Source organism: Grus americana, chromosome 19 (genome assembly GCF_028858705.1).
Source record: "Grus americana isolate bGruAme1 chromosome 19, bGruAme1.mat, whole genome shotgun sequence".
NCBI classification, from domain to species: Eukaryota; Metazoa; Chordata; class Aves; order Gruiformes; family Gruidae; genus Grus; species Grus americana.
Window position 1 is genome coordinate 12,362,742 of NC_072870.1, and position 22,084 is coordinate 12,384,825.

The 22,084-nt window shown below is 59.5% G+C and overlaps 1 protein-coding gene across 4 annotated transcripts in view; it reads left to right on the forward strand.

The window, feature by feature from the left end:
- Nucleotides 1-7,745: 7,745 nt before the first annotated feature.
- Nucleotides 7,746-22,084, forward strand: part of RAP1GAP2 (RAP1 GTPase activating protein 2) — an 80,136-nt gene continuing 65,797 nt past the window's right edge. For 2 of the 4 annotated variants that reach the window (XM_054847661.1, XM_054847662.1), the window contains exons 1-2: nt 7,746-7,945; nt 10,533-10,649. In XM_054847661.1, the coding sequence (XP_054703636.1) occupies nt 7,896-7,945; nt 10,533-10,649 (167 nt within the window). In that variant the 5' untranslated portion in view covers nt 7,746-7,895. The other 2 variants (XM_054847670.1, XM_054847669.1) reach the window with 2 other exon arrangements.

Sequence of the window (22,084 nt, forward strand, 5' to 3'; positions counted from 1 at the left end):
CCCGGCCCCGCCGCCCGCCGGCAGCCGCGCCGTAAACAGGCGGCAACGTGACCGGAACTGGGGAGCTCCGCCGGGGCGAGGCGCGGGCGGGCGGGGAGCGGGGGCCGCGCCGGGAGCCGGGCAGGGGCAGGAGCCTGCGGGGGCGCGGCGGCTCCGGCAGCACCGGGGCGCGGCGGGGTCCCGGGGGACCGACCCCCCACGCCGGGGACATCCCTCCCCCCCGCCCACAGCCCCGTAGCCGGGCCAGGGCTCCGCTGCCCCCCCGGGGCGGGGAGCCGCACTGGGGCCGGGGTCCGCTCCCCGGGGACTCCCCCACACACACACCGGGCCGGGGCTCCGCTCCCCGGGACACCCCCCCCCACCGGGCCGGGCTCCGCTCCCCGGGGACCCTCGGGGCGGCCGGGGCTCGGCTCCCCCCCGCCGCTGTCCGCGGTGCTGAAGCCGCCCGCCCGCCCGCCCGGAGCCGCCGTCCTGCCCCGAGCGCGGGAGCCGCCTGGCAGCGAGCCGCGGGCCGGGGAACTCGGGGTCTGCCGGCAGCCAGAGCGCTCGGTCCCCTGCGGGGTGTTACTGCTAACGCGATTCAGGTCAAACGTGGGGTAGTCCCCGCTTCAGCGAGGACACCGGTGGGAAGAGCAAGTCAAAAAAAGAGCTTCCCAGAAGCTGTGGGCAGAGAGAGGATGAGAAGAGGTTGTTTACTCATGTGGTTACTAATTCTTCACGGCCTTTTGTCTGCGATATCCAGAGCAGCTGGGGCTCCACTTTCAAAGATGACTAATTTCATTGCGCCTCTTTTACAGCAGGGGAAGCTCAGATGCGGTGGCCTGTTCCATGTCGCGTGGCAGTGAAGGCACAGAGAAATGGTAGCGTCCTCCCCGTCAGCTGACAGTCTGCTGATTCCTGTTCCCTTAAACCAAAATCTGCTACAGAGAGTGCAGTGTTTCTGGTCTGATGCTCAGCTGGATTGTGCTGCCATCCCCACATTAAAGCTGCTGCTATCTGTATATATCAACCTTCAGTACATCAGTCTTCTGTGCACAAACAGAACATGAATGTGTTGTAGGGCAACCCACAGGGTATGGTTTGCGGTATCTTGTAATCCCACATCCTTTCCTCCCCTTGGATGCTTCAGACCTCTGAGTGCGCACGCTACGCAAAGCATACGCCGTGGGAAATAGCCCTGCCTTGTGCCTGCAGGCAGAGGAGAGCATCCTCCAGGTGTAATATGGGGGGTTCGTAACATCCCTGCGCTGTAACAGCGGAAGACTGGATCCTTACCTAATGCAAAGTGGTGTGGTACAGCCCGGCTTGGTGCCAGCAGAGGAAAGCTGGGCTTGGGATTAGGGCTCTTCTATGGAGGGTGAGTTTAATTCTACAAGAAGGGCTGGAAGGAGGATCTGGAGCACTACAAGCCTGTCGGCCTGATCTCGGTGCCAGGGAAGGTTATGGAGCAGATCACCCTGAGTGCCATCGCATGGCATGTACGGGACAACCAGGTGATCAGGCCCAGTCAGCATGAGTTCATGAAAGGCAGGTCCTGCTTGATTAACCTGATCTCCTTCTATGACCAGGTGGCCTGCTTAGTGGATGAGGGAAAGGCTGCGGATGTGTCTACCTAGACTTCAGTAAAACCTTTGACACCATTTCCCACAGCATTCTCTTTGAGAAACTGGCTGCTCATGGCTTGGACAAGCGTACTCTTTGACGGGTAAAAAACTGGCTGGATGGGCAGGCCCAAAGAGTTGTGGTGAATGGAGTTAACTCCAGTTGGCAGCTGGTCACAAGTGGTGTTCCCCAGGGCTCAGTACTGCGGCCAGTTCTCTTTAATGTCTTTATCAATGATCTGGACGAGGGGATCGAATGCGCCTTCAGTGAGTTTGCAGATGACGCCAAGTTGTGCAGGAGTGTTGATCTGCTCAAGGGTAGGAAGGCTCTACAGAGGGATCTGGACAGGCTGGATCGATGGGCTGAGGTCAACTGTATGAGGTTTAACAAGGCTCAGTGCCAGGACCTGCCCGTGGGTCACAATAACCCCAGGCAAGGCTACAGGCTTGGGGCAGAGTAGCTGGAAAGCTGCCCGGCGGAAAAGGACCTGGGGGTGTTGGTTGGCAGCTGGCTGAATATGAGCCAGCAGTGTGCCCAGGTGGACAAGGTGGCCAACAGCATCCTGGCTTGTATCAGAAATGGTGTGGCCAGCAGGACCAGGGCAGTGACTGTCCCCCTGTACTCGGCACTGCTGAGGCTGCACCTTAAATACTGTGTTCAGTTTTGGGCCCCTCACTCCAAGAAGGACATTGAGGTGCCGGAGCGTGTCCAGAGAAGGGCAACCAAGTGGTGAAAGGTCTGGAGCACAAGTCTCATGAGGAGCGGCTGAGGGAACTGGGGGTGTTCAGCCTGGAGAAGAGGAGGCTGAGGGGAGACCTGATGGCTCTCTACAACTACCCGAAAGGAGGGTGCAGCCAGGTGGGGGTCGGTCTCTTCTCCCAAGGAACAAGCAATAGGACAAGAGGGAACGGCGTCAAGGTGCACCAGGGGAGGTTTAGATTGGAGATTAGGACAAATTTCTTCATCAAAAGGGCTGTCAGTCCCCAGAACAGGCTGCCCAGGGCAGTGGTGGAGTCCCCATCCCCGGAGGGATTTAAAAGTCTGTAGATGTGGTGCTTGGGGACGTGGGTTAGCGGTGGGCTTGGCAGTGCTGGGGTAACGGTTGGACTCCGTGATCTTAAAGGGCTTTTCCAACCTAAATGATTCTATGATTCTAAAAGAGAAATCATTAAATCAGGGAAAAAGGTGACCAGTGAGATCTGAAGGTCTGCACATGCACGCACGGCTTCTGATTTGCAATGAATTATTCAGATATCTTTGCTGAAGGCCCCAGCCAGTGCAGTCGAGAGTTTCAGTGCTTCCTAACGCTCGTCCAGTCACACTGACTGCTGCACGGGCCTCCTCTCAGCTTGTTTGCTCTGAAAAAGAGTCCTTCCTGCAATGACAAGTCATTGAGAGGTGAAGGGGTTTTGTGCGAAGGAGGAGAGTGCAGACTTCCTTATTCAGAGAAGTGTTGTCTCATTAGGAGCACCTCTCACCGTTTGTAACCATCAGGTCAACGCTTGCCAAGGCGTCGTTTGTCCCTCTCGGTGCAGTCGGGGGGTGTGTGTGGGGGGGTGTGTGTGTGTTTAATGTCTCACTGTATCTTCCCCTAACTCGTGTGCTAGCTTGAATTACAGATGGGGAGGCGGGGGGAAGAGGGAGGGTGGTTTCTGAGTGCATCGTGTTTCACCAGGTTTGTACAATTTTCATTGATTTTCCACTGAATAAAAGACCAGCCTGCAAACGATCAAGGTCAGGCATTCGGGGACAGAGAGCTGCCTCTGTAAATGAGGTCATCGCTCCAGGATACAGCCGTGCTGCGAGGGAAGGCAGCGGAGCACAGTGCACCCTCTGCACCCAGCGTGGCACGGGATAAAGCCGGCCGCCTCTGCAGCGGTTGCCTGGCGGCTTGGATTCAGCCACAATGCACACACGCTGTTAGTATTTCCCATCACCTCTCTCGCTTGCGCTCGTCATTCCACTGTGAACTGGTTTCACTGGCAGCTCTTTGCTCTGGGAGAGTTGCTCTCAGCTTTTTTGACCGGGACGTGCCTTAGCAGTCCCTTAGCTAATGCCTCCAGCAACCGCGACGTCCTGCACCGCAGTTATGCTGCGACCCTTCCCCACTCCCCCCCTTGCTCTGAGCGACAGGAACCGAACCGCTTCTCTGACGGGTCTGAGGTGGGTCGAGATCAGCATAATGCGTCACAAATGGCAGGAATGCCGTTTCAGCCTCACGAGGGGGTTGCGGGGTCCCTGCTGCCAGCCAGGGTTGCGTGGCTGAGCTCCGGAGGGCTGTTGGGCAGAGCCGGCCTGCTCCTTGCCTGTTGTACACCAGTTGGGAGACATCCACCCGCAACGTCGCCTGGAAGAGGGCACCGACAGCACCCGCCCGCTGTGACCCCGCGGATGCAGGCGCTGAAGCGGGGGGGGGGTCGCGGCAGGGCTCGGGGGCCGGCAGCCGTGGAGGGACCCACCCGAGCGCCTCGGCCCCGGGTTTCGCTGCGGAGACGTGGCTTCGCCCCTGGCAGCCGCCCTGGAGAGGGGGCGGCGGAGACGGCGGAGACTGCAGGTCCTGCAGCCGGGGGTCGCGGGCAGCGCCAGCCAGCCCTGCCGCTGCCTGGAGCTCCGTACCGACACTGACCTCTAGCGGCAGCGCTACGGGCAGGGTACGGGCAGGGTACGGGCAGCGGTACGGGCAGCGGTACGGGCAGGGTACGGGCAGCGGTACGGGCAGCGGTACGGGCAGCGGCAGCTTGCACAGCCTCCAGTGCCGGGCTCGGCCTGCCCAGGGCTGGGGTCCCCATCCTGAGTGGCTGGGGGTGCTGGGGGTGCTGGGGGTGCTGCACAGCGGGCAGAGTGGGGAGGGACGGGCACAGACCCCGGGGGACCAGGTCTGGTGCTCGGGGTGACCAGCACCCAGGCAGCCGTGTGTGTGTGTGTGTGTGTGTCCATGTCTCTGTCTGTGTGTGTGTGTGTGTGTACGCATCTGCGTGTCTGTGTGTGTGTCTGTGTGTGTGTCTGTGTGTGTGCGCATCTGTGTGTCTGTGTGTGTGTCTGTGTGTATGTGTGCCTATGTGTGTGTGTCTGTGTGTGTGCGCATCTGTGTGTCTGTGTGTATGTGTCTGCGTATGTGTCTGTGTGTATGTGTGCCTATGTGTGTGTGTCTGTGTGTGTGCGCATCTGTGTGTCTGTGTGTGTGTCTGTGTGTATGTGTGCCTATGTGTGTGTGTCTGTGTGTGTGCACGCGCATCTGTGTGTCTCTGTGTGTGTCTGTGTGTGCGTGTGCGTGGGTGGTGGTTGAGCACAGCCCTGGTGCAGGCAGGGCTTCCTGCAGCAGCACCCTGCACCCAGCCAGCGCGCGGGGCAGGCAGGGGGGTGGCTCTGGGGGCTGGGGACCGTGCCCGCGCTGCCCGGCAGAGAGGGTGGCTGCGGAGGGAAGGTGGCATGAGGGACGTCGTGCTGTGAGCCGCCGCCTCGTTCGGGGCCTGTCTTTGGCCCCGTTTTGATCCCATCTCAGCAGAGACACTTGTCTGGGGAGGGCACGAGGACACAGCAGTGATCTCGCACTCCACGTGCGGTCGGTGGAAACAGGCACGCGAGCAGCGGCTCAGGCTGCTCCTGACCATGGGTCCCTCTTGGCTCTGGCTGCAGGAGGAGCCGTGCGCGCCTGTCCGTGGTTAATCGCCGTGCGGTGGGGGACACCAGCGCACACCAGGGGTGACCGATCCCAGGATGAAACGGCCACGTCCCAAAGCGAGCGTGCATCTTGGGGTGCGCTGAAGTTAAACCTTCGTCCAGCAGCCTTCTAGACTGACCGTGAGGAGTGCTTTTAGACCTCTACTTTCCCCTCCATCCCCCGAGTTAACTATTAGGGGAATTTTTGCATTTCATTTTTGAAAATGAATTTAATTTTGCCTCAAATATTATTTTTCAAACTAATTGAAATGGGGGGGGTGTGTGTGTGTGTGTGTCTCCTAATTGCTTTGAAGAAGTGAATAAGAAGCTCCTTAAAGTGACGGAGGGCTAAAAGCTAGAGGGTTTTGATAAATTTAACATTAGCTTAACATTTCCACAGGGATTTGAAAATATCAGACTTGTAAGGATATTTGCTTGAGCTAAGTAATGCAATTTGTCCTTCTTCAAAGAGCTGTTGCTCTGCCCCACTGACAGCAGGAGGGCTGCAGCGTGCCCCAGCGATGTGGGGGGAAGGAGGCAGGGGAGCATGGCTCTGCGGTGCCCGGCTGAACGGGACAAAGGGTTGGGAAATAACGGGCCAAATCTGCCAGCCCGGCTCTGGCGTGCTGGCCCCGGAGGGTCGCCCAGCCGGGATCAGCACAGCGCTGGCAGAGCAAAGGGGCACGGGGAAGACGCTGAATGCATTAGCGTGTGTGTGCTATGTGAACACTACACATTTTTAAATTTGTCATTATTTTAGAACTTTTTTTTAAAATAAAAGTTATTTTTATTCTTTAGATCTCACAGGCCTGCAAAAACGTATGTGTGCTGAAACAGGGGTGGGTCAGTTCCCAGGCTCCAGGGGCAGAAGGGAGAGCTTTGGCCTCTCCTGCGCCTGCTCCTGTCCCCCCGCACCCCCACAGGGTCCCATCGCTGCTTCCCACCCGTGACCTCCCGCAGCGGGTGCAAGCACCGGAGACTCCTCCGTCAGGACTGAGACTCTCTCTGCAGGTACAAGTGTGAAATTCAGCACAACTATCCGGCTCTGCAGAGTGAGGATCGGATTTTTTTATCTGCCCTTGGCTCTGAATCTGATGGTGAGCGACACCAATCCAGGCAGGGCTGGTGCCTGGCAGCTGCAGGCAGCTGATAACGGGGCCTTGCCGAGGGGGCAGCTCACTTGCTGCCAGGCTCATTAAAATATGATGATTTCAGTGTCAACAATTTCCTGGTCATAATTTCGGCCGAGGAACCCAGCTGAGGACCGAGCTACCAGACCCCCAGCTGCCAAAGCAGCGCATGGACGCAGCCTCTCTGGGAGGGTGGCTTCCTTCCAGCCATCGGCCCATAACGGGTAAGAGCTCCTCCAGAGGGTAGGTCACTGCTCGAAATTTGGGAGCCCTCTGGCTGAATCCCCTTTATGTGACCTGGAGCAAGGCACGGCCTCTCCAGCCGACACGGCAAAGCACTGCTCTGCTTCCTGGCGAGGGGCAGCTGAGATGGAGGCATCGATGCCTTTCCGATGTGTTTGGGTCCTACAAGAGTGAGGCTCGAGTTACCAATAATAGGTACTTACCTGAGTAATTAACGTTACTTGATTTAAATGAAGCTGTTGGATTGTGGGTGCAACAGCTGGGAATGCTGAATTGTGAAATTACATTCTTAAAGGTCAGAAAAGTTAGGATTTAGGGCCAGAACATCACTTTTAAGCAGCAGCTTTTAGTGTGATTTGAAGCTCCTTGGAACAGTATCTAGATATGCTCCCAGTTTGTCTCCTGAGCGCTATGGGCCATCCGTAACCGAACGCACCCTGCAGCTCCCAGGCTTCGGAAGGGAAGCCCCGGCTCAGGCAGATGGCAGGTTTCACCTTTGAATCTACGCGAGAAAAATTTTCACTTGGCGTCCCTGGGCCTCACACAGGCAGGTGCTGCAGGGTTACTGCTTCGCTCTCAAGGATGAGCGGGGACCGGCATCAAAATCAGGGGTCAAGGGGTGGGCTTGGGCTCCAGCCCCCCAGCCTGCGCTGCTGTGGCCGTGCACCTCCCCTGCAAGGGGGACGGCGTGACTGCGGGGGGTCGGGCCGGGCTGGCGGGAGCCCATTTCTGTCTTTATTTCCACCGGCGAGTGTTTCCGAAGGACTTCGCGGCACTCGGCTCAGGCTCGCTCTCAGCGTCTGAGAGGCTGCACCTCGCTCGTTTCCTCGGAGGCTCTGGCGGGGTCCGCCCAGCCCATCCAGACCGGAGACGGAGCGTTCGCCCGCAGCCCAGCACCGCTGCGGCTCTGCCGAGCGCCCTTCGGGGCCGCCCGGGGGCAGCGGCCGTTGCGTAAGGCGTTACGTAACAGGGCACGGTGATGTGACCCACCCCCGCACCTGCCCGGGCCCGGTGTCCCCCCCCCCCCCCCACCCCCACCCCGGATCCCCCCGGGGGCCGGAGGAGGCGGGAGCGCGCAGAAGCCGCCGCAGCCGCCCCAGCCCCCGCGGGGGACGGGGACCGCGCTCCGGAGCTTGCCCGCCGCCGGGCCGGATCCGGGCTTTGCCGGTGGGCTCCCCCCTTTCCCCGGCGGGGCTCCCCCCCCTTTCCCCGGCGGGACCGCCCGCCCCCCGCCCTGCGGCAGCGCTCCCCGGCCCCGGCATGGCCTCGGGCAAGGCTGCGGGGGAGCGGCGGTGGGAGCTGGTGCGCTGGTGAGTGCGGGACCCGGCGGGGAGCGGGGCCGCCGGGCGGGGGGGCAGCGGGGGGGCCGGTCCGGGGCAGGGGTGGTCCCGGCGGGTACCCGGGGGGCTCCGGGCAGGCTCGGGGAGGGGGGGACCCCAGCGGGTGGGGGGGTGTAAGTTTGCAAAGGGGTCCGGGTGCGGTGTGGGGAGGGGCGGGATGGGGGAGGGGGGTGCTCCTACCTGGGGGGAGTCCCGGCTGCTGAGCCAGGTGAAGAGGGGACTCCCGGCCGGGGAGGGCTCCGGGTGCGTTGGGGGGACAATCTAGCCCCGGACCTGGGGCCCTCCGAGGGTCCCAGCGGGGTCCCGGGCGTGGGGCTGGGGGGTCCCAGCGGGACGGCGGCTCCAGTGGGGAGGGCACACGTCCCCGGGCAGGGAGAGAGCGGTCTGGGCTGCAGCTGCCGTGAGGGGGATCTTTGGCATTTGGGGTCCAGCGGAGGTATGAGAGTTGGATCCCAAAGCGACATCCTGCTTCTGGGAAACGGCCCTGTGCCGCACAGGAGAAGTGGGGGGAGCAGCCGTGTCCTGGTCCTGGGCACGCTTGGGTCTTGTACCTGCCAGCGGGAAGTCTCTGGGCCACGCACGGGATGCTTTGGGGGCATCCTGGCTGTTGTTGAGGGGGTGAAGGGTGCTCTGGGCTTTGGCAGGTGGGGACCCGCTTCTTCCTGCTGGGGACGGGGTGATTGCGGTGACCGGAGCAGCCGAGTCGGGCTGACATCGGAAACAAGCTTTCTCTGTATTTTTTTTATTTTTAATTGTATAGTTTGTGACGTCCAAAGCTTGTGACTTTTGAGCAGGGCGCTGTAGCGATGCCAGGCAGTGACTGGGGTGACTCCGGCTGCAGCGTGGTGCTGCTGATGTAAGAGCTGGAACCGGGCCCAGGGCTCGTCCCGCGTCCCAGCACCGGCCGGGCCGGGAGCAGAGCCAGGCAGGCTGCCGGAGCTCCCAGGTGTGGGTGGGATCCCTGCAAACCTGGGGGAACAGCCAGAGTGGAAATCATCTGAGGATTACTCTGAGCTTGTGAAGCCTTTTTTTTTTATTCTTTCCCCTCCCCCCTCAGCAGCCTAGTGCACTTTTTTCCTTGCACACTTAGACCCAAACTGTTACAATGGCGACTTGCTTTGGCTGTTCTGCCACCCCCGCTGCCTCAGACCCCCCCCGCCTCCACTTCCCAAAAGACATTCTGGCTTGCCTGCCGCTACTTTGTGCAATATTCAATATTATCATGTGCAGGAGCTGCAGGGGAGCACTGGGACTGCACCGTGCTTGGTTGCTTGTTCCAAGGAAGTTAGCAGGTCAGTCTGTACCAGGGACACTCGAAGGAGCCTTTTGGGTTTCCTTTTGCTGAGAGCAGAGGTCCTGACTCCCACGCTGTCGCTGCCCCCAGCTCTGGGGGGATCCTGCAGCCCTGGGCTGGGCCGGTGCGGGCAGGCGGGCGGCAGAGCCCAGCAGCAGTCAACGGCTCCAGCCAGGGCCCCGCTCGTCAGGGCTGTGGGGTGGCTGCAGGGAGCCCGTGGCACTGTGGTGCATCTCCTTGGCCCCGTGGCCGGATCCCTGCAGTTAACGGTGGGAACGCACTGCCTGGATCGTCCACATGCTGGGGAGCGGACTGTGAGCTCGTCATGGATGCTGCAGCTGTGTGTGCATGTGTCTCCAACCAGTACCACAGGGGCTTTAAATAATTAATTGCTTGCTGATGAAATTTCATGTTCAGAGGAGGGTGTGTGAAGTGCAGCTGGTTGTTGGGATGGAGGCAGGCAGCAGAATTGTGTTCTAAAAGATGGGAACAACTGCTGTTACCAACATTTTACTAATGTAACGGAGAACCCGTACTTCTCTAAACAAAATAATAACCATCAATTCATCACTTGAACGTTACTTAATAAGCCTCAACATCTGGCCTGACATTCAAAACGATGTTAGAAAGGCATTAGCCTGGTCTTGGAGCTGGCGATAACGCTGGGGACAGGGCCGCTGCCGGGGTTTTGCGGGAGTGGCGGGGCAGGAGCTGTTAGAGGCAGGCTGTGCCCCAGGGTGATGATGCTGAGCCAGGGGGGTGTTGTACCTCTGCCTCCCCGGGTCTTACAGCGACATGTCCTGTACTGCTTTGGAAACGTTTGCTCTTCGCTCTTCTGTGCGTGGGGGTTTCAGGTGCACGTGGGTCTGCCCTCGGGGGTCCCACGTCTTCTGCAGGGCTCCGTGCTGCAGCCGCTCACCGGGGAGCTGTGGCCGCTGCCTGCGCTGGGCAGTCAGGGCCTGGCTCTGGTGGCGGGGGGCCCCCGTCCCCTCCCCTGGGCACACCCTCGAAGGGGTGCCCCGTCCGAGCCGTGGCCGTGTGCCCACGGGAGCATCCGCTGATGGGCAGGGAAGGACAGGGACGGTGCGGGGTTGCAGACAGACGGGGCTGGAACGTCGTTTTGCTGGAGGAACACATTAGCGGTGTTGTCGGACTTGCGGCTCCGAGCAGCGCTGCTGAGCCAGCCGCTCTCTGCGTCCTGCAGCTCCCTCTGCACAATCCTGCGCTAATAAATATTTCAGTCTTCCTTGCCGTTATTTTTAGGTACGTGAGAGAAGGCCGGTTTCGGATCGAGGAGAGGACGCTGACAGCTTTCCAGTGGCTGTACTCACCCCACCAGCACCGCATCGTCAGCCGGGCGGACCTGGGCTCGCCCAGCAGGTAAGGGGGGGCTGGCGGGTGCAGCGCCGGGGGCCGTGGGGAGCACTGGCGTGTTCCCTGCCAGTGCCACCATCAGCCTGCCACGCTGGTGGGACCTGTCTGATCCTCTTGCCACAAGCCCTCGTGGTTTTGACGTGGGTCTCCTGAGCCTCAGCCTGTCTCTGGAGCCCTGTGAATATCTGAGCATCTTGGGTTTCGCTGTAAAGCAAGGTTCCAGACGCAGCAGTCACAGCCGGGAGCTGCGAACGTCATGTAAGCCCCTCTTCGGTTTAAAGCAGTGGAAAGGACAAATTACTGACTGCCTCCCCAAACTTCTGTTTTTAAAACCCCCATGCTTTTGGTCAAGCACACCACCTTTTGAGGACCTGCGTGCAGCACACTTGGGATTTGCTTAAAAAACAGATTGGGAGCCAGGGGCTACATATGTCCCAACCGTAAGTAATCTCTGGAAAATATTTGTTCTGATACCCCAATTTCATTTGGTGCTTAAACCCTCTCCTTCACAGCTCGTTGAGAACATGTCTTGGAGCCACGTCCTGGGCATGTGCCGTGGCTCTCCCTGCTGATGCATATGCATCGCTGTCGGTTCGCATCCCAGGGTTTGATGATAAAACGCCATTAACATAAAAGCCTTGCGGGCCTCAAGACACATATAGCGCAGTGTCTGTTTTCCTGCCTGTTAAGAGCACTGAAACACCCCGAGCCCCCGGGTGGCTGCGCGGCTAAAAGCTTTTCCCTCTGTGCTTTAGCAGCAGTTTTGCTCCGAGAGCCCTTAAAGCCCTGAAGTATTTATCATCTCCCTGGAATCGCACGTACCAGAGTACCAGCGGGAGGGCAGCTGGGGAGGGAGGGGTGCCCGAAACGCGCAGGGAGCGGGGGCTGCGCGGGCTGAGCCCCTGCGCAGGGCGGGGAAGGGCTGCAGGTGCTCTCGGAGGCTCCCCGCCGGGTGAGGGGTCTCCAGGGGGGACAGTGCTGAGGGGCCTGCCCCACTCGTGGGGAGCCGGAGGTGACATCCATGCCTAGAAGAGATTTCCAGGAGCAGGAGGGGGGTGCCCCACTTCCCTCGGCGGGACCCATGGCGCGCGCATGCGCTGCAGCCAGCTGGCGATACCTCTGCCTGCCACCAGAGAGGCTTTCCAAAACCTGAAATTGCCATGCCGGTTATTGATTTTAACTAATTTTTGCAAATTGCTATCAAAGGCTGCGTTAATCTCATCCCTGATGCACGTATATCACGCGGCATGTGGAATTTTGATGCGTGTAATGTCATTTATAATTAATGTTGAGTACCATTGGGGTTAATTCCACTGGATTCATTTGATTTCCCAGTGGGCTGGGAAGTTGCCTGGAGCAGTCTGGTCGAGCGTGTGGGACATCAGTGGCCAGTTACGCATGGTGCCTGCATCCCTCTTACGGGATAAAACCTTTACCCGGATTGCAGCTGGGGCTGTTGCCCAGGGCAGCCTAGGTGCAAACTCCAGCTCAGCGAGTCCTGGGTTTGCCTAACTCTGACTCTACAAGCAGACAGGAGCGCAGCCTGCTCAGGCGGTGCCTGCAGCCAGGGAGCAGAGCTGCTGGCCCCACTCGGGGCACAAAGCCACCGTGGGCCGTGCCGTGCGCTTCAGCAGCTGCTCTGCGGGACGGGAGGGAGGAGGACACCGTGTTGGGGATGTGTTACCATCTTTAATCCCCTTGTTTGTTCCTGGCAGCAGCAAGGTGCCCTGCACTGTCCTGGCCTGGTGTGTCCCCACTGGCAGCGAGGGACAGGGCACGGCGAGCGGGCAGCAGTGTCCACCTCCCAGCACCGACGCTCGTCTTGGCTGCGGCACGTTGCTGCGGAGGCTTCGGCTAGGGAACGTTTTAGTGCCTCGGGTGGCACGCTGACACCAGGATGCTCTGTGGCATTTCAGGCTGTCACGTTATTTATCTGTCACATTAATCGGATCGGTGTCTCTATTTTGCACTTGCTGCTTTTTCTTTGCATAATGGTAGTGACACAGCCGAGCAAGAGGATGGCTGACCTGCTGGAGTGGTTAATGTAACAGGTGTATTTTATTATTTTTATTGTTTGTACACATTAATGTACTCATCGGTCCCATTTGAACAGCACTTTATGGAAGGACGAGAGCACGGGCCCTGTTTCCTACAGCTCTTCACACAGCTGGGTTGGTTTTGCCCTGGCCCCACAAACGCGGTGTGGTGTCTGGAAGCAGCAGGCACGCTGCTGCCGGCAGAGCTGCTTCGGCTGGGATGGGCCTCTCCTTCGGCACGGGAAGGCTGTCGGCAGCTGGGCCCAGCTGGCCGCCGCCGGGGAACAGCGCGGTGTCTGTGGCTGTTTGCAACACAGAGCAAACCTGGGTGTAAGAGACCACGATGGTTTGAAAAAGTTGTGTGGCTGTCGGTCACCTCGTGCGAGTGCTGGCCTGGCCGAGCCGTGCGTGCCGCCGGCGTGCTCCGGCAGGGAGTGGGCAGCGTGGAGGCAGACGGCCGGGGAGCAGCGTGGGGTGCAGTGGGCTGCCGGGCTGAAATCACCTACGTCCATGTTCAGTGCTGTTAAACTGATTGCAGGGCTGCCAAGAGAAGGGAATCGCGTTGGTGTCACTGAATCTCTTTAGGAACCAGTGGGACCAAAGCGATGCAGCTTGTGACAACCAGGCTGAGCTCCACAGTTCGGGCTCATCCTTTGGGCTCTGCCGGGTGACAGCGGTGTGGGGCTGGGTTAGATGCCCTGAGAGCTGGAAAGAATGGGCCTGAAATTTTGGCTTTCCTTTCAGCGTGTCCAGATTTTGGCCCTGGAAGCTCTTTTGTCTGGTCCGCTCTGTGTCTTTAATCCAGCTGCTAGAGATGAAGGGGCTCACATGTAACACTAACGTCTGCTTTCCAAGCTGAATCCAAAGGGGCTTGCTCCATTTTCTGGTTATTTTTTCACCAACGAGCCCTTTCACTCTAAAAGCCCCAGGCAGGTTTAATGGGCAAGATCCTCAGCTTTCCCTGGTGGGTATCGCTCCAGCGATGCTACAGAGGTCCCCCCGGCGAATAAACGTTGCCCAGGAGCCCAGTGCATCTCCAGCCTCGTATTCTTTCCTTCCCCCCAGGGACCCAGTCCCAGTTGCCAGCTTGCGGATACCCTTCACCTGAGCAGCGCTTGTCCCTCTCCCTCTGCGTGGGTGAAGCGTATGGTCGGCCGTAGGGCAGAGCAGGCAGGGCAGGGCAGAGCAGGCAGGGCTGCGGGCAGGGCAGAGTGGGCAGAGCGGGCAGGGCTGCAGGCAGAGCGGGCAGGGCAGAGCGGGCAGGGCTGCAGACAGGGCAGAGTGGGCAGAGCGGGCAGGGCTGCAGGCAGAGCGGGCAGGGCAGAGCGGGCAGGGCTGCAGACAGGGCAGAGTGGGCAGAGCGGGCAGGGCTGCAGGCAGAGCTGCGGGCAGGGCAGAGCGGGCAGGGCCGCAAGAGGCCGTCTCTGCCCCGGCACCCCTCCTGCCCCCCTCGATGGGCTGTGCCGGTGCCTCGGCAGCCGCCCGGGGCGCGGGGGGGCCCGCGGGTGCGCAGCGGAGGGCGCGCGCTGCCGGGGGGCCGGGGGAGCGGTAGCTGCGGGGCTGGGGGAGCGCTGTGCTCCGCGCTGCTCCGCGCTGCTCCGCGCCCCGGCTCGCAGCCGCTGCTGGGTGCGCGCAGAGGACGGCGAGGAAAGCGAGGTCTCGCTGGAGCTGAGCTGCAGCCGCGGTGCAGAGCGCTCGGGAAACAGCGTGCGGGGACCGGAACGCGGCCATCCAGGGTAAGCCTTTAGCAGAAGAGCTTGAAGTCCGGATTTGCCCTTGTTTTTACCCTGGATGGGCTTCTCTGAATGCAGATGTAAGGCAGAGCCGGGGGATCTATTGCTGAAATGCTTTACAATTCTCAGCCGCTCTGTTTGCGTTTAAATACGCGATGACTCCTTCAGGCACGTAGGCTTTGTGTGTCGGGGGCTTGGGGACCGGGAACGTGGGATCCGTGTGCCGGTGTGACCGCTGTGGCGATTGCCAACGCTTATGTCAAATATTGAAAATTCAAGGAGGCAACTTCAAAAGGTCTTTTCAGTGCTCTGCTCCGATGTCTTTCGGGGGTCTGTGGCCTTTGGCGCTTGCTCTGAGCAGCTCTCCGGCAGGGCTGCGAGGGGTTACGGTCCTGCCTTCGCACGGCACCTCCTTGGCTGAGGAGCCCCAGTTTTTTTGCATTTGACAGAAACAGGGCACGGAAGGAGATTGTTCTGAGCCTCTCTGTGCACCCAGCGCCCTGTTTGCGGGGTAACCCTCCTCCCCTCTCTCTTTGAGCAAGATCACGGCTTATCTCTGCCAGAGAAGCAGCGTAATGTCTGCTCGCAAGGCAGAGGCAGAGCGTTTCTTTTTATCCTGCTCATCTCTGCGGGCAGAGCACTGGTGTGACCCTGTGTGCGAGCTCGGCGGAGCTGATGAGGGCTGCATGAGCATGTTGTCTGCATCCCTGGTGTTTACAGGACGTGAGATGGATCCTGCCAGGTACTGCCTTAGTTCCTCATCTTCTGCATACTCCAGGCTCCGCTGTTTTATTTAAGACCGCTTGTTGTTTTAGTAGCACAAGGGACATAATATCTGTCCACACGGCACGATTTACTGAGGGTTGGAAACATGCCAAGGAGTCTAAATTCAGATTCAACAAGAAGCGTGATTCCAGCCAGCAGGCTCGCTCTCTGCACGCACCGGGTTTAACAGATATTTCGTTCTCCCTCTGCTGCTGCTTCCTCCCAAAGGGCAGCTCACAATAACCATAGCAGCAAAAGTGCCTCTTTTCTTTGCTGATGTTTGTTTTATCATCCTTCCTTCCTCTTCATCTCTACGCGTATTGGTACGGTAGTGGGGTCCGGGGGCTGCTCAGAGGGTCCCTCTGCTGCTCTTGCCTGTTCTGTACCTGAAGTCAGATGCTCTGGTTGTCATCAGCAGCTGCTGTGGAAACAGGAACAGGACTTCAGCAGCAACAGTGGGAGAGACATTTTTTCCAGGAGCTAAAAACAGCTCATTCTCCCCAGACCTCTTTCCAATTTCGTGGGGGTAGATGGATCCCTGCTTAGAGTTAACATCTGCCTCCAGGTTGGATGCCAAACCAGAAGGAGCTGTTTCTTGACTCTGATTTGAGTCTAGCCCAGCTTTTGCAAAAAGCACCCAAAATGGTGGAAAAACACAGGTGATATTGGCAAGATGTAGCAGGGTTTTGAAAAGCTCGAGTCCAAATCCTGTGTGTCTTGTTTGCAGTATTCAGATGGAAGCGTCTACAAGTTTGGCCTTGAATCTGAGCCCTGCCTAAATCTAATCCTGCGCCAGCGCATCTTGGCTTCAGGCGGTTGCCGCTTGGCCATATGCTGTGGAGGGCCGGGGAGCAGGGCAGCGTGCGGCTGTGCGGAGAGGCGCCCGTGAGGGCACGAGCTGGTTCACCGAGACCAGCTCCCTGCTGCTGCAGGCACCATCTCGTGCCTTCATAAACGTGCTCAGCGTCAGTTAGGGTTTTTCCCTTCGCCTGTGTTACCTCTATCCCAGAGACCGTTTGTATTAGAGATGAGGAACCTCCTAATTTCCAGCCAAAGCACGCTCAGGTCTATCTCATACCCGTGCTCTCCTCCCACCCCCACGTTTTGCCAGCCCTGGTGTTTAGTTTAAGCAGTTCTTTTTCTGTCTTGCCACAGTTTCTTTATAGGCTGCAGTCGCATCCCTTCCCCGTGTTTGCCACGCGATCTGGGCCAAATGCTCTCCGGTTCCGTGTCAGCTCAGCTCTCTGGTCCAGCTGCATGCCAGCGCCAGCCTGTCCCCCACCTGCGGGAGCCGCCGGCCCTCGGGGCAGAGTGCGGCCGGCTCCCTCCCCGGCTCTGGAGGTGACTGGACACGTAGGTGAAAACCAGCAGGAACGGGGTTGTGTCGGTTTTTGCGCTAACGCATCCCCCCTCCACCAGCCCCTGCAGTGCCCGCGCAAACAGGCGATGAGCTCCGCTCCTCCAAGCGGCGGTAGCAGAGGACCAGGGGACCGCGGTGTGGGATGCACAGTGATGTGCAGGTAGCCATGGTGACGGTGCCCAGGGACCTGGCACTGGGCATGGCCAGCTGCCTGCCTGCTCCCCTGCCTGCCTGCCTGCCTGCAGCGGGGCTGCCCCGGGCATGGGAGGGGGCAGTGGTGCTGGCCCTGCTTGGGGCCGGGCTGTCTCTGGAGCATCCCGAGCAAGGCACGCTGCCCGTGTATCGCAGCACACACAGAGAAACCTCCGTGCTGGATCCTTGGGGGAGACGCAGCGTGTGCGTGTGTGTGGACACGGGTGTCTGCTGTGCGTCTGAAGCGTCCTCTCTCGTGTTGAACTTGCACGGGAAGGGACATGGGTGTAAGAGGAGGGGAAAACAGACACGCAGAAAATCTGTGTGCTTGGACAGGCTCTTCCTAAAGAGAGAGCCTGCCTAGGGAATTTCATCCCCTAGCTAGCAAGGTGGAGCTCTAAAATGGGTGGACATGAGAAAACGTGCAACTCTGTGCATTAAATTCATAGTGGGCTGAGAAGAATTTAATGAGCCTGGAAGTCTGTGTGTTGACTTTCTGTTCACAGCACTGCGATCAGACAAGATCTATGTCGCTCTGCAGTAAAGAGCTGGGTGTGTGATGCTGGGAGAAACCAGTTGCTGAGGAGTGTCAGGCCAGGTGCCCAGAAGGCGTGTGTGTGCAAAACATGAATGCTGGGGACATTCTTGGTGCTGCAGGGTGCTCAGCCCTCAGCAAACCCAGTTACCCCCCAGGGAGGCCCAAAGGCAGCAGCTGGGGACCCGGGGGGTTGTACCTGACCCCCCCCGATGCTGTGAGCAGAGTGAGCTTTGGAGGGATGGAGAGTCGCTTGCTCCAGGTTTGCTCCTGAACGTGCAGCCTGGACCGGGCTTTCCTCGCCTCCTCTCTGCACTGCCTGGAAGCAACGAGATCAATACTGCGAAGAAAAGACAAATTAGCATCAATGGACTTCCGCCCTAGAAACAGTTAAACCCATTGATTTCTGCTGGTGTTATTGTCCTGAACCAACCCACGCTTTGTGGAGTTCGGCCTTGTCTTCCTCCACAGTGGTCCCGCAGAAGCGTTTGCATTCCTGCCACCCCGCCAGGCTGAGCACAGCCTTTGCTGGCTCGTCCCAGAGCTTTGCTCCCACTCGATGCCAACGTTTACTGGGACGTGCGCGATGGGGTCTCGGGATGGCCCAACTTCGCTGGTCAGAGTTTGCCTGTTTCTGCTGGCCGTTGAGCCGCCTCGTGTCGGGAATGGATCCGGCCGCCCTGGCGTCTGGCTGCAGCCTTACTGGGAGCAGCGGCACTACCCGGTTCCTGCTGCCCGAAGGCGTTTGGGTATCTCGGTACGCTGATGTGGGGATGGCTCCAGAGATGCGCGGGGAGGAACCACCCCTCTCCCCAGCGATGGCTGGTGGGTTTATCCTGCCAGGGTGCTGGGTTCCCCAGGTCCAAAGCATGCGGGACAGGAGCCCCCCCCGCGCTGGGCTCAGTCGGTTGCCACAACCAGCAGCCAGCGGGTTCCTCCACCTCCCCTGGAGACCCTGGAGCAGCCTGGGGCTGTCCCTGCCTGCCCCGGGGCCTCACAGGGTGAAAGGCTGCCACGCCGGCCGTACTGTTGCCAGTGGCTTCGGCTCACGCCAACCTCTCCCTTGCACGGCGTGCAAAGAGCTGGCCGGGGAGCGCGAGAGCTGCTTGCAGGGGTGGAGAGGAGCTGGGGGTGCTCCAGGCTGGATGCGGCCCCGTGCGGCTGAGTCATCCGACCTTTCCGTCTCCCTGACATCCCCTGTGCAGCCTGGGGCGGCCGCACGAGAGCTCAGTACAAACCTGAAAGCTGCGGCTGAGCTGGGGCTGCTCTGCTCTGGCTCCTCTGTGCTGTGGTCCTTGAGGCGTAGCCAGGCTCTCCCCGGACCACCGGGAATGCTCGTGGTGCGGCGCCTGGCTGGGGGCGCTGGGCTGGGCGCGCGTACCCCTCGGTCGCCGCTATCTAAGAAGCGACGTGTCGCGGGTCAAGCGGTGGCTTCCTCTAAGATCGTTTTTTTAGCCATTTTCATAGAACTGAGCAGGAGGGATCAGGTCACTTTGGGTGTAGGGACGAGTCCGTGAACCGTCAGCAGCTCAAATGGTCTCAAGAACATGGAAGAGGAGCTGGAGCGTGGTGTGCAGCGTGTGCTGCGCGTAACCGCGGTCTCTGGAAGGAAGAGACCCTTGGGCCTTACCCAGCACTGAATCTGCCCCGACACCTAAGTGCTGCCGGTGGAAAATGAGCTCCCTGGAGCCCTGGCCCCAGCGTCCGCCCTCGCCGTTGCCACGTCTCTGATGTCCCTGGGTGGGCTCTGCAGACCCTGGCGGGGGCGGGAGCCAGCCCGCCTCTCCCCAGCTCCCCGCTGCCCCTTACCCCCACCTCGCCGATGATGCTGAGCAGGGCGTGCGGGAGGGGCTGAGCACAGCACCGGGCTTTCCATGGGCTGGGCTTTGTGGCATCTAACCCCAGAGAGGGGACCACAGCCACGTGCACGGCTGGCACCCGTGGGCGCTGGGGGTCCCGTGGAAACCCTGGTGCTTGCAGGAACCAGAGCTGTTAGCCGCAGCGTCGCTGCAGCCGCTGGCTCCTTCCAGGGACGAAGTGGATGCGTACTTGCGCTGGGGAGGCTCACGGGCCGCAGAGCATCGCCTCTCCTGTCCTGCCGGAGCCCAGAGCAGCAAGCCTTGTCATCAGCCTGATAAAACCTCAGTGCCCAGGGCGGAGGCACGGTCTGCCCTTCTCCCCAGGCACGTTCGGCTCACTTTTTCTCCCTGTTTTCTGTTCCTCAGGTTAGGAGCACCTGGAGCAGGACTGCCTTTCTTAAGGAGGCTGCTAATAATTTACATGCTGAACTTTCTCTCGTTTTCTGGCCAGCTGAGCATTTTGCTGGGAATTAGCTCTTCATTTCTGTATGCATGTGTTTGCAATCCCTACTCCATCCTGCAGACTGTTCAGTTAAAGCTCAGATGTATTGAGCCCCGCCTAATGAGTTTAACGAGCAGGTTGTAGATAAGCAGGCTGTGCGGCTCAGCTCCCCAGGCACTGCTGTCCATCCCTCAAGAACAAAGCAGCAGCTCAGGCTGTTGGAAGGAGGTGGTGGTGGTGGAGTCCCTGCAGTGAGCAGCCCCGAGACTGACAGAGGTATGGTGTGGTCTCTGGAAGCTCTGCTCGGCTTTGTTGTCCTTCGGCTGAAGCTCACCTCTTGGGTGACAAACAGCGTTCCCCCTCCCCAGCGCGGTGGCCGGGGCTGCGGAAGCCCCATGGCAGCCGGTTGGAGCTGCAGAACTGTTGGCTGTTGAGCAGTAAATCGCCACCTTGGAGAGCAAGCTGGGTTTTGTGGGAAGCTGCTGTTTAAGGCAATGAGTTTCTCACTTCATTTCACTTCAGCAGCACCATAAAGGGGAGAAAATACTGTTAAAAATATTCCATGCACTGAGTCAGAATTAATTCGGACACTGTTTTCCTTTGCTTTGTACATTGAGGCTGATGATATGCACAGCATGTTCTTCCTGCCAGGACAAAATCTAATATTTCTGGGTGCCCACCTTCCTTAGAATCATAATAGAAAGATGAATACCCTCGGTGCACTGCATGCAATATTAAAGCACTAATGATGCAATCAGTCTCTCTTAGCCCCAGTAACAAAGGAAAGAATTACTCTGCCTTTCCTGGGCATAATTCTGCTCTGCGGTGTGGGCTCTGACTGCCACGGAGACAGCCGGGTACCCGTGCAGCCCCCTCCCCTGCCGTGCCTGCTGCTTGTCCCCGGGCAGGGGTAGTGCCGTCCGTGCCGAAGGCTTGTACGGGGTCAGCCCCGCGCCAGAGCCCCTCACGAGTGTTTCACCTTGCTATTTCCGTCCAAATTGGTGGGCTACCGCAGGCACCCGGAGCAGCCCCGTGGACTGGAGCAGCCGGTACCATCTGCGCTGGCTCCACCGCGAAGGGTCCTGTGCTGCGGGGAGCCGGGGGCTGAGCCGCGTGGCCGTGCCCGCGGGCTGGTGGTCTGGCCGAGCCATCCTGCCACGGCTGGCGTGTCTGCAGGAGGCTGGGCCGGCAGCTTCGGCCACCTCCCGGAGGAAGGTGCCTTTGGACCCTCCTTTGTCCTGCGCCGTCGGTTCGTGCGTTCGCCGGCGCTGTGTTGCATGGACCTTTGAACGCCCCGGGTTCGGTGGCCTCGCCGGCAGCCGCAGATGCGATGTCGGGGCAGTCTGAGCCCCGCGGTCCCCCGTTAGGTGACAGGAGAGCAGAGCCAGGGCTGTGCAGGATTAGCCCGTGTTTCCTTTTGTAAACAGAATCGCAGCCCAGCGGTTTGTGCTCATTAAGCTTTAATGCCGTGCGGTTGTCAGAATGCTGCTATCGGCGCAGCCTCGTGCTCCCTCCCCTTCCTCGCTCTTTCGTTGTGCCTGGTTGGGGGGTGCGACGGAGCCCACCCAAACGGACACCTCTCCCCCACGCTGCTCCCCCCACGAGCTGCTCTGGGGGCTCCGGGACCGGGGTTGCGCTCTGGGGAGCTGCAAGTGCCTGGAGCTCCAGGGGAGCTGGGGTTTATGAACTGTGCAGCACCCCCTCCCCGGCGTTACGCTGGGCCGGGGCTGCTCGCCGGGGAGGTCGGGGCGACGGATGCTCCCGGTTCGGGCAGAGGCCCCTGGGAAATGTTAATTTTGATGGTGCAGATGGTACCAAGGAGGCATCCTCCCCCGGGCCTTTGTTTCTTCATTTTGGCTGATCGGTTATGACTTGGCTGTGCCTGCTCCGAAGGGAGGAGGGTTTCCTTCCCTTTTGTTTTTGAGCCCAACTGTTAAAGGGGAGTCTGGCCCTGCCTTGCCGAGCGTCTCCCCGTCGCCGTTTCCATGTTGCCTCCGACAGCTCGAAGCCAGCGAGTTCACGTAAGGACTGAAGTGGCGGAACAAGATGCAGTAATTGGTGCTTACAGCGCTGCAGGAGTAAATGTTTAAATGAAGAGCTGGCTGTTTTCCTGGGACTCTCCAAGTTGTTTCTGGTGCGATGCCAGCTATAGATTGATGCTTCCCGTGGCTGCTGTCTCTACCTGTCACTGCACCTCTGTGTGCAGGGCTGCGCCGGAGCTGCAGCAGCTGGGTGTTGTTTTGAGGCATTGCAGAGCTCGGCCATGCGGGGAAGCTCCTTGCTTTTATTTTCAGGCATGTAAATCGTGAGCAGCTCAGTAGAGCTGGGCAGAAATCAACTGGTATGAGTGTAAGAAAGGCGTGACCTGGGGGAAGATGAAGTGAGAGGATAACGTCACAGTGCTGTTGATGCAGAGCTTTAACACGGAGCGTGCAGGTCAGAAACAAACGTGCTCCAAGCGAATGTCTGCTCCAGATATTTCATGGTACCTGAATTATGGCCTTCAAGGCTGCAGCATT